The 12,308-nt window shown below is 41.1% G+C and overlaps 2 protein-coding genes across 3 annotated transcripts in view; one reads left to right on the top strand and one right to left on the bottom strand.

The window, feature by feature from the left end:
• The window catches only part of LOC129604569 (uncharacterized), a 239,458-nt gene that overhangs the window by 103,130 nt on the left and 124,020 nt on the right, over positions 1-12,308 (top strand). The window lies entirely within an intron of this gene.
• LOC114861870 (protein NLRC3-like) lies at positions 1,676-10,796 on the bottom strand. 2 transcript variants are annotated; one of them, XM_055511481.1, is made up of 10 exons: positions 10,460-10,794; positions 6,896-6,998; positions 6,659-6,784; positions 6,237-6,315; positions 5,850-6,078; positions 3,934-5,737; positions 3,662-3,835; positions 3,080-3,253; positions 2,663-2,709; positions 1,676-2,549 (listed from the first exon to the last, which is right to left on the bottom strand). In XM_055511481.1, the coding sequence occupies exons 2-10, from the start codon at positions 6,973-6,975 to the stop codon at positions 2,017-2,019; spliced, it is 3,246 nt and encodes a 1,081-aa protein (XP_055367456.1). In that variant the 5' UTR covers positions 6,976-6,998; positions 10,460-10,794; the 3' UTR covers positions 1,676-2,016. The 2 variants fall into 2 exon arrangements, with proteins under 2 accessions (XP_055367456.1, XP_055367457.1); XM_055511482.1 differs by lacking the exon at positions 3,662-3,835 and having other exon boundaries at positions 10,460-10,796.

The raw sequence follows: 12,308 nt of genomic DNA on the forward strand, positions 1-12,308 counted from the left end.
AGAGTAAGCAATAGCTGTAACAATACCTGTTGTGTTGTCTGAATGCCCTGATAATGGTGGCCACAGTGAACCTACTCAGGTTTGGATGGACTTTCAGTCCTGCTTTAGCCATTGTCATGCCATGGACAATGACGGTGCGAAGTTTTTCTGCTCTCCCTCCTGGACCTACTCCTCTCCCTTGTTGGCCTCCTCCTCTTCCTCGTTGGCCTGCAACTGTTCTTCCATGACCAGCTCTTCTCCCTCCTCTGACTCAAATTCCTCTTCCCCTGACTCTGCCTCTATCCATTGTGTTTGTTTGAAATCTTCAGCAAATTGTGCACTCTGAACCTGCTTTTATACATGTAGTCACAGCAATAGTAACAAGTGTCTTCGATTGTGAGTCGTTGTGTGAAATGAATGACAGCAGGTGTGTTCATTGTGTTTAAATATTGCTGACTGTGACAAGCATTTTGCATCACATGAGCTTTCATTTGAGAATATGAGCAGAGTTCTTTTGCAACTTGTGTTTTAGCAAGGACAATGTGTTTAGATTTATGAGAACAGAGGATTGTGTTTTGTGAATTGGGTCTTTATGTCAAATGTGTTTATATTGGAAAATGATGGCTAGACTTAGTAAATGTGTTTAGATGACTGGTCATTTGGTTTAGGGGATTGGCTTTGTGTGTTAGCATTTGAGAAAAACTATAAGAACGTTATTATGAGCAAATACATATGAGATGGGTAGATATGTAAATATGTAATTCACCCTTACACCTGTAAAAGAAGCCTTAGGGAAAATATTAGTGATTAACATAGAAACATTTTAGGAGAAAAAACAGGCCTCAGAGGTCAAACTGGAACCAAAGGAGGATTCAGGACACAGGGAAATAGATGGAATAAGAAAAGAGAGTTTGTGTCCATCAGAAGGAGAAGCAACGTGAGGGAGCCTTCCAGGAAAAAATCCCCCCCAACAGATAAATCAACATGGAAAAGCAGCAATAGCTTCAGCGCATGGATGAATGTGACGAGGATCTTCAGAGTGAGAGAGAAGTAGGAACAGCTGAGCCCAGCTGGGAGTCACTCATTCAGTCAGACTGATAGACACTTACACCAAAGCAGGATGACCTGAAGAGCAGGTGGAAACTGGGTCAGAACATGGTTCTGAAATGATTTAAGAAGATTTTAGAAATACTCTGAGACGTGGTGGGATTTAATTATATTATTTCACATTATTATACATACTATGTTCCTTTCCCAAGAGAGAAGCCCAACAGGGCGTGAGGGTGTGTGAAAGACAAATGGGAGAATTTGCTACCTGCGGTTTATTATTAGTCTCTTCTCCTCACTAAGTGTTAATCTATTGTCTACTTCTTTAATGTGAAGATGTACGTATTTCATAGATTAACTGTAAGTAGTGTTTCTAAATTTGATATAATTGACTTTTTCTCTGCAGTCACATATGTACGGTATGTTTCACAACAGCTGTTCATGTTTACTGGCATTGATAGTTCAAATGATTGTATCTAAAATAGAGGTAATTTCTTTTTGTTTCACTTAAAACTTAACTTAATTTTTTCACAATCCTTATGTATAATGTTGTGAAACTAAGGTGTTCCATCAGCTTGAATTAGGTAGTTTATTGCATAACCCATAAGATTTTTGGATGTACAGTTAAAGTTGGTCATATACTGAAACATTCAATGAACAATTTTTATTCAACAATCATCTATGAACATCTGGAAGCTACTCACTAATTCATCTCAGTGATTCTTCTCTGATATCAGTTTGTCACTTTTTGAATTGAAACATAGGGATATTCACTGGAAAACAACTTCACAACAAGTCATCAACATTTGATCCTGGAATAATCAGAGCCTCCATCTTTAAAGGACGGAGCCGGAAGAAGTTCAGAAAGAAATATTTAGAACTGGTTCAGAAAGAAACTGGTTAAATACATGAATCTGAACAAAGACAGACATGAAGAGACTGAACTATGTTCAACAGTGACAACGTTTCTCTGACAGGATCAAACTCTCACTACGACACATCACACAGAGACACTGAGGAACCAGGCCCATAAAACCCAAACCCAGGATAAAGAGGTTCAGTAAATGTGGTGTTGAAGGTGTGAAGGTGGATCAGTTTGTCAGAGGAGACTCTGTAGAAGGATAGAGAACCAGCAGGACAGTCCACATACACTGATACTCTGTCAGACACAGAGGAAGAAGACATGGATGTTTCTATGTTATTGTGTCTGACAGAGTAACCGGCATCACTGCAGATCAGAGTCCAAGATAATTTATTATAACCAAACCAACAGTCCTTACTGTTTCCTTTCCTTCCGATTCCTCTATAACTCACTGATATTTCAACGCCTCCTCTCCACTCAAACTCCCAGTAACAGCGACCAGTCAAACCATTACTACACAGCAGCTGAAACCAGTAGTCAAATCTGTCTGGATGATCAGGATATAACGGATACTCCTTCACACGTGTCACCGTCTTGTTGTTGTCAGATAGTTGTAGTTGTTTGGTCACTGTGTTTGTGTCGATGGTGAGTTGACAAAAATCTGATAACAAGACACAACCCAGCTGCAGTTATTGATCTATCATCAGTTTGATGATGACTCATGACAGTTTGAAGATGGTTGAACTTTGCTGTTCTCAGGAAAAACACACTTACACTTGCTCAGACCTGGTGTCAACCATTGGACTCCACCAGGCTCCACCCTGAAAGGAGGGGGTCAGAGACATACAGACATGGACATTACATGGGTCTCATACACACATTGTTGTAGGATTGTGTTCAGATGAAGGTTTGTATGTAGGGATGGACATTCAGTAACAACTGAGGAGTCTAAGAATCTACAAAGCAGGAGGTGACGAGGAGAAAAGCTTTGACTTCTCTATTCACTTCATCAGTTTTGGTGTCAGACATCTGCTTTCAGTCTCACTCTGTCACAACCAACCTAGTATGACACCACAGGAAGCAAAATCTGAATGTGTTTATTATCACACACTCCAAGGTTGGGCTCTAAGTTCATAAAGCTTCACATCCCTATTTGGTCATCCATCAGACACTGTGTAGTTGTGTCCATACCTGAGAGTGTCCAGTCTCCAGTGTGGATCCTTGACTCCAGCAGACAGCAACTCCACTCCTGAGACTCCTGGATGATTGTAGCTCAGGTCCAGCTCTCTCAGATGGGAGGGGTTAGAGCTCAGAGCTGAGGCCAGAGAGACACAACCTTCCTCTGAGACCATACAGCCTGACAGCCTGAACACACACAATGTTAAATCACCCTTATATACTATAGTTTGAATTAGAGGCAGATTTGGTCATCTACAGTGGAGGGAAACACTAAGAACTGTTTTGTAGCTTCCTGCTTGAAATGTGATGTGATCATCAGCAATGTGACATGAGAGTCTGGGAACTGGACTCAGTTACTGACAAACCTGGTGAACAACCAGTAAAACAAAGATGGGGAAGTTTAAATCATTTTTCATCTCAATTAATGTGATTAAAGAGTATATGCAAAAATGTGAAGAGTTATTGATCCTCCCCAGTTTACACTTACTGCCTGTTTAGTTCCATAGTTTGAGCTCAATAAAGAACTTTACAGACAATGTCAGTGTGATTGTTCTGCACATTTCTTAGATGATGTTTAGTTTCATTAATCCTGACCCGAGAGTCTCCAGTCGACAATCAGGACTCTTCAGTCCAGCAGACAGTAGCTTCACTCCTGAATCCTGCAGGTTGTTGTTACTCAGGTCCAGTTCTCTCAGACTGGAGGACTGTGAGCTGAGAACTGAGGACAGAGGTGCACAACTCCTCTCTGACAGGTCACTCACACTCAGTCTATTTTGGTCAAAAATATTTCTCTCTTAATTAAACATAGAACAGAATTAATAAATATAACATAAACAAATATAACCTTCATATGTTCATATACTTACAGTGCTGTGTTTGAGGCTTTAACCACAGGCAGCAGCCTCAGAAGAGCCTCCTCTGAAGCAGAGAATTTTTTCAGGTCAAACACATCAAGGTTTTTGTCTGAAGACAGTAAGATGAAAACCAGAGCTGACCACTGAGCAGGAGATAGTTCATCAGTGGAGAGACGTCCTGATCTCAGGTTCTGTTGGATCTGCTCCACTAGAGAACAATCATTCAGTTCACTCAGACAGTGGAACAGGTTGATGCTTTTCTCTGCAGATGAACACTCTGAGATCTTCTGTTTTATGTACTTAACTGTTTCCTCATTGATTCTTAAGCTACTACCTGTCTGTGTCATCAGACCTTGTAAGAGAGTCTGATTAGTCTGCAGTGAAAGACCCAGGAGGAAACAAAGGAATAGGTCAAGGTGTCCACTTGAACTCTGTAAGGCCTTGTCCACAGCATCACGGTAGAACCATGTAGGTTCATGTTTCTTCTTTCTAAATAGTTTAAACGATAATGTTGATTGTTGTTGGGACAGCAAATTAATTCCAGAGTTGATGAAGGTCAGATGGACGTGAAGAGCAGCCAGAAACTCCTGAACACTCAGATGGATGAAGCAGAACACCTTGTCCTGGTACAGTCCTCTCTCCTCTCTAAAGATCTGTGTGAACACTCCTGAGTAAATTGAGGCTGCTTTGACATCGATGCCACACTCGGTCAGGTCTGACTCATAGAAGATCAGGTTTCCTTTCTGCAGCTGCTCAAAAGCTACTTTTCCCAGACACTCAATCATTTCCCTGCTCTCTGGACTCCAGTGTGGATCTGTCTCAGCTCCTCCATCATACTTGATGTTCTTCACTTTGCTCTGAACAACCAGGAAGTGGATGTACATCTCAGTCAGGGTCTTTGGCAGCTCTCCTCCCTCTCTGGTTTCCAGCAGATCCTCCAGAACCGTAGCAGTGATCCAACAGAAGACTGGGATGTGGCACATGATGTGGAGGCCTCGTGACATCTTGATGTGGGAGATGATTGTTGTGGCCTGCTGCTCGTCTGTGAATCTCTTTCTGAAGTACTCGTCCTTCTGTGGGTCTGTGAACCCTTTGACCTCTGTCACCATGGCAACACACCCAGGAGGGATCTGATTGGCTGCTGCAGGTCGTGTGGTGATCCAGAGGCGAGCAGAGGGAAGCAGGTTCCCCCTGATGAGGTTTGTCAGCAGCACATCCACTGAGGTGGACTCTGTGACATCAGTCAGGGTTTTAGTGTTGTTGAAGTCTAGAGGAAGTCGACACTCATCTAGACCATCCAAGATGAAAACAACCTGGAACTGTTCAAAGCTGCAGATTCCCGCTGCTTTGGTTTCAGCGAAGAATTGATGAACAAGTTCCAAAAAACTGAACTTTTTCTCTTTCAGCACATTTAGCTCTCTGAAGGTGAATGGAAATGTGAAGTGTATGTCTTGGTTGGCTTTGTCTTCAGCCCAGTCCAGAGTGAACTTCTGTGTTAGGACTGTTTTCCCAATGCCAGCCACTCCCTTTGTCATCACTGTTCTGAGGGCTCCATCTGTTCCAGCTGAGCTTTTAAAGACATCTTTTGGTCTGATGCTTGTTTCTGCTCTATCTAGTTTCCTGGAAGCTGTTTCCATCTGTCTGACCTCATGTTCATCATTGACCACTCCAGTCCCTCCCTCTGTGATGTAGAGCTCTGTGTAGATCTGGTTCAGAAGGGTTGGGTTTCCTGCTTTAGCGATGCCTTCAAACACACACTGGAACTTCTGCTTCAGGCGAGATTTAAGTTGATGCTGACAAACTAGAGCAGAAAACCCTGAACAAACAAACAATGATTATTGGTTCCCATTCAACAAATTTAACCTCCAAGACATCAGTAAATGTGTGATTGTGTCTCTAATATTAAATGTTAAGATAAATCTTCTTACTGCTCTGCAGACAGTCAACCAGCTCCTCCTGCTTCATCCTCTTCAGGAAGTTAACTGTGATCTTCAGAAATGCATTTCTGCTGATCCTCCTCTGCTCTTCATCCTCACCATCCAACACCTCCTCATCCTCTCTCTGACTCTTTAAGCATTCTGGGTAATCTGGTCTCAGAGCCTTTTGGATTTTCTTCAGCTCCTTCTTCACAAACGTGACAATGTTTTCCTCCAGCAGCTAGAACAGAAACTATATGAATAACCTGATCCAACCAAGACCATGGAGCCAAACATCAGATCCATGCTGAACACACTGACAACCCACTGGTCTAAAAAGTGCAGCATGGAGATGATTGAACGCAAGAGATACACAGTAGTACGTGTACATGTACAGACCGTAAATATGGAGTCCAGGTCTGTTTGGTGCTGCTGGACAGACGGAGCACTCGGAACCTCTGAGCTCTGCTGGTCCACTCTGTCAAGAAAGCATGAAGAATGAGGTCACACAAAAACAAACACAAGGTAAAGACATTTGGCTAAATCCTTCATGTAGAGATGTCAATAAACATATTTGATCAGAGTTGAACATTTGTGTTGATCGGCTGCTTCCTTTGTTGTCTGCATGCAAGTCAGTACTTCATTAGAAGAGGAGCAGCACATGAGACCCTCTACAGGATCAGAGTTTTAGTGTTTGGCTGGATGAAGATTTAATCAATGATAAGTGTTTGTAACACTTACAAACATAAATCAGTGAAAGAGATCTTTAAATGGAAACAACACAACTATTTATAATCATAGAAAGTTTGAGAACAACTCACTGTGACTCTGATACAGGTTGGTCTTTGAAATAAATTGGACGGTCAATTGACCGGGTGCTCTTGAAGGACACACAGCTGGGTCCAGATCCAGGTTCAGGCCCGGCAGATTCTTGTCTCTGATTGGACCTGACAGAAAAATAACTTAGTTGAATTGCACACATTCACTTTTCTTCCTAAATGACCAATAACTGTACATTGGTGATGTGTTTGTAACTTAGAGTTAAATCCTCATCTCACCTCTGAGCGTTGTTCTTTGTCTCTATTCTTCTGATTTCAGAGGGAGGGGCTTCCTCCTCTCTGTCCTCACACTGATTCATGCTGCTGGATTCACACTTTCCACCTTCATGTGGAGAAGAAACAAAAAACATTCATCTGCACATCAACTCAAATCCTTCTTCATTATCATCAGCTGCTCATCCACTGTTTTTTTCTTCCTACCTGGTTCATATCATTGTCAGCTAAATGTAGTCAGTGGGAGGTAGAAGAAATTGCCACTACTTGCTTTATTTATTTCAGGAACCGCGGACGATCTGTCCCACACAAATCTTCACACTTAAAAAGACTAGCAGCAACAAAACACTCTTCACACTTCAATTTTTAAACTGTTTATTTTCCATAGTAAGAGATGCCACCAACCAGAGATGTCAAATGATTATTAGTTGACTATTTGTGGAACATGTATTTACTTAAATAATATCTAGCTATTGGTGTTTAATTCATTATGTTGTCTTTCAAGTTGAAATGTCCCAATTTTGTTTGTTTGTCCAATTTTAACACAGGTACTGTAGCATAAATGAAACTTCTTATGTTGAATAAAACCTGCTACCTCAGTTAGCATTACACCATTCCTTTATTTTACTACTTACTACTTCATCTGGTATCTTCTTCTACCGCATAGTTCTTTTAGTAAATCCCTACTCATGTGTCCCACATTATACACCTGAGCTCATGTTCAGACTAAACTCATTTTAGCAGGGGTTTAATTTGGGTTTTTCTCTCTAGCATATATAGCTATACATATAGGAGGCAGCTATCTTCTTCAAGTTTTTTCAACATCATTTCAATAGTGCACAATGTTATTATGTCACGTTTCTTTACACAATACTCCTCTACAGAAGAAGCCAGTAAATCATAGGACGTTAGCTGTGTGGATCTGAGCCTAAAACACAGGACCCGACAACTAGAAAGGCAGTAGGGTTCCTACAAAATAAATGTAAACTGCATTGCATGGAAGAACAGCCTAATATACAAAAAAGCACTTTGTGCTGCTTGGAAAACATTTTATTCCTCCTTAAATGAAGAAAACGAAAACGACCCCCCAGGTTTATTTTATTTTTAACTGTAGCCAAGCTGACTAAGAGTCATAGCTGTGTTGAGCCTACTATCACCTTAAATTTCAGCAGCAATGACTTTATGAACTACTTTACTAATAAAATTATCACTATTACATAAATCATGAGGTTTACATCAATAACTGAATCTTTCAAGTCGTCCACTTTCAAAACTTTTTTAAAGCCCAATCCCAACTAGATTGGGGTTCTACCTTTAGTTAGCTCATCCATATTAAATCAAGTCAACCATTCATTACTAATAGGTTATGTACCAAAGACCCTTAAGGTGGCTGTGGTCAAATTTTTATTGAAAAAATCTACTCTGGACCTTGCAGAACTTGCCAACTATAGGCCCATTTCAAATTTACCCTTTATCTCTAAAATTCTTAAAAAAATCTTAGCTAGACAGCTATCTGACCACCTGAGTGCGAATAACCTGTATGAAAATTTTCAGACAGGATTTAGAAAACATCATAGCACTAGTGGTAGGCAATACGGTAAGCTTTTGTTTCAATCCAATACCAAGTAAATACTGGACTATCGCTGATATTGATACCAATACTTACTTTACTTTACTTTTGACAATTAGCATTATCAAATATAAATAATTTTCATGTGTTTTGAATTGTATTATTAATATAATGAAGCCCAGACAATGTTCAACAGTAAATATAAATATATAGTATAAATGGGTGGTGTTGCCACTGTCTTTAACAGCCTTTTGCAGATTGTACAGGTTGTCGTTGTTTCCTTTTTGAGTTGTCTGTGTCCTCCTGCTTGTTTGTTTGCTGGCCCGAGTCGCTGAGTCACATGAGATATCAAAGGGGAGGGTAGGGGAAGTGTGTCTGCCATGCTCTGGCATGCCGGCACAGGCACGCCACTTACACAAAGGCACTTAGAAATGCAGACAGACAAGATAGTTAGGTCACTATGGTCATTAGGCGAATCACATTTCTTACAGGCAGCCAGTTCAGAGAAGCTAATGTAGGAGAAAATGTTCTGTCTTTCTAAATCCCTTCAGATCTCTGGCTGCAGCCTTTTAAATTAGCTGTAGGTTTTTTTTAGGAGCTGTTAGGACATCCTATGAATAAGGAGTTACAGTAGTCCAGCCTAGAGGTAACAAATGCATGAATTAGTTTCTCTGCCTCACTTTGAGAGAGGATGCTTCTAGTTTTAGCTAAATTTCTAAGATAAAAGTACACGGTTCTGAAGAACATCATCAAAGAAGACACCATTATGCCTCACAGTAGAATCTGAAGCTAATGTTATATCATCCAAGGTACTGTAACTACTGTATCTGATACAAAAGTGTTATTAGAACCTCGGTTTTATTTGAAGTTTTGGGAAATCCAGGATTTTGTTTCTTTTAAGTTTAAATTTTGACTCTGGGTAGTTGATGTGTTTCATTTGGGTTCAAAACAGATATAGATTCAAAATACCTGGGTAGAGATCAAAAAATAAGAGGTGCAGGCTTTCACAGACCACATAAGTGCATTTATCAACAATATCAGATTCACAAGAGAAGACACAGAACAGATTAGCCTACTTGGACTGTGCAGTTATAAGAGGGAACTACGGCAGTTTAGAAATAGAAATCTATTAAAAACCCACCCACACTGAACAATACATGCTGATTAAGTCATCAGGAAGGCATCCTGTAAAGGTTTTGGGTTTTGGTCTGGTTTTCAACTTCCATTTCATTAAGCAGCTGCTGTAGCTGAAGTGGCACTGACACCTATGCATTCACAATGAAGGTATCTTTACTGAGGAAATATCTCTACACAGTATCTACAGGTTGTCCAGCTCAGTAAGTTTCACTCTTTAACAAATGGGCATTTATCTGCACACGCAAAGCTTCCCTAATACCATTTTCAAATCACTTGTCTTCTCTGACAAGGCTGTGAAAATTGTTATGATCCCAATCTTTCTCTCTCCTTCTCCAGTTTCAAACCTGTTTTCATGAGTTTATACCTGTTATACTTGTAAAAACCGGTATAACAGGTTATGTGTGCTTTTTTTAGTAGGCTGCGTCAGAGATTGAACAAACAGTCATTATTCGTGCAAGAAAATAAACACAAAACATGTACATGTACAAAAAGTATCTGACCATTAACACCAGCTAACAAAAAAATTTGTAAAAACATGACTTATTATTTTACTGTTGTGCTGAGTTAAAATCATGTTGAGATATTAATGAACTAAAGCTTGTTTTTCTAAGTTTACTTATTCATTTGTATTTATTCTTTAAAATCCAAAAAAATATAAATAAATGAATCGGTAGTGTAATATCTAATGATGCTATAAGTAGCTTTGTGTCGTATCTAATACTTTTGTCCACAATTGCAGAAAAAAACATAACTGTTTTGATCACAGACACAGTTCCTAGAAACAAAGGCAAACATATATTAATATAGACAATAAACTGTGACTTTATTGGTTCAGCTCATTTAAAGAATAAAAGTAAACTTACCACTGGTTCAAGCAATGACATTCCACACCTGACAAGCTGAGTTAGTTCCTTGAATGAGGTGGGGTTGCAACTGAAACAGGTGCAAACAGGAGCAGATTTTCACAATAAGATACATTTTAATCAGGAGCATTTTATTTCTTTTTTCTTTTTTCTTTGTGTCAGTAAAGTTGCTTCCTCATTAGTTTTTCCTCTGTCTTAGTAAGCAGCTTCTCTACATTGTTTACTTATTGTTTACTTTCACTGCATTAGCATTGTTATTTATTTGATTAAGCATAATTTTATATTTTTCTCCTTTGTCAATTTGATGAAGTGTAGAGTATTTTAGTAGTAACAGTAGATGCTGCAAAATAAATCACACATGAACATTAGCAAAACAATGGGCTGAAACTGAAAAAAGCAGGAGCAGATTTAAGATCAGAGATATGCTCATGTTAAAATGGTGTTTACTAATGAAAATGATATTGAAAACAGTCTTGTTAAATTTTTACTGTGGGTTTGACCACACAGTTCACTTTGAAACCAGCTCAGTCCACAGCATTTGTCAGGACACTAGGTCTACTTCCTGTTTTAGCGCTGTAGTTCCGGTTTCTAGTATCATTCTGTTCACGCTAACTTTACTTCCGGTTTTCAGTACACGCACCTGTGTTTCATTTGTCATTACTTACCAGGACATTTAACTGCCACCTGTTACCTCAGTTATCCGCCAGATCGTCGTACGCATGTCATCACTTTCCAGCAATCAGTTATTCAGCTTACCTCGTCTTCGACCCTGTTCTGTGTTCTCGACTGATTCTGACCGGTACTGTACTCTGTAGATAAGGAGTAGCACATCTCACATGTTCGTCAGGTGCTCAAGAGACTGCTAGAACACAGGTTGTTTGTAAAAGCAGAGAAATGTGAGTTTCATGTGGAGACTGTATCATTACTTGGGTTCATTGTGTCATAGGGCCAAGACTCGGGCGGTGGAAGAATGGCCAGTTCCCCAGTGCCGCAGGGATGTCCAACGGTTTCTGGGGTTCGCTAACTTCTACCGCAAGTTCATAAGGCAATTCAGCAACATCGCGGCACCACTGCACACACTAACTTCACTACAGCATTGGTGACCGGGAGCTACTAGCGGTCAAAGCAGCTCTAGAGGAGTGGAGACGTTGGCTGGAGGGGGCGGAACAGCCATTCCTCGTATACACGGATCATAAGAACCTGGAGTACCTGAAGTCGGCTCGACGACTGAACTCCCGCCAGGCCCGGTGGGCTCTGTTCGTTATTAGGTTTAATTTTCATTTGTCTTATAGACCAGGATCCAAGAACACCAAGCCCGACGTGCTATCCAGACTCCACGACTCCCCGGAGGAGACCACAGAGCCCGAGACCATCCTGCCGGCAGAGTTCCTGGTGGGTGCGGTCTCCTGGCCAGTGGAGCGACACATCAGGGAAGCAGCACGGGACCTTCCCGTCCCACCGGCTTGCCCCCCGAACCGCCTATTCGTTCCACCTGATCTCCGGGGAGAGGTGATTCAGTGGGCCCACGCATCTCCTGTCAGTGGCCATCCGGGAGCCCCACAAACCTCCTTCAGAGTGGGTGAGAGATTCTGGTGGCCGTCTATGAAGCAGGACGTGCGGGAGTACGTCGCCGCCTGTCCTACCTGCGCTATGGGTAAGGCTTCTCACCAACCCCCAGCAGGGTTGCTACATCCTCTGCCTGTTCCGTGTCAACCATGGTCGCACGTGGCCTTAGACTTTGTAACCGGTCTGCCACCCTCACAAGGGAAGACTGTGGTCATGACGGTGGTAGACCGGTTCTCGAGATTTGTGCATTTCATCTCACTTCACAAGTTACCTTCGGCTAAAC

The sequence above is a fragment of the Betta splendens genome, chromosome 9 (genome assembly GCF_900634795.4).
Source record: "Betta splendens chromosome 9, fBetSpl5.4, whole genome shotgun sequence".
NCBI classification, from domain to species: Eukaryota; Metazoa; Chordata; class Actinopteri; order Anabantiformes; family Osphronemidae; genus Betta; species Betta splendens.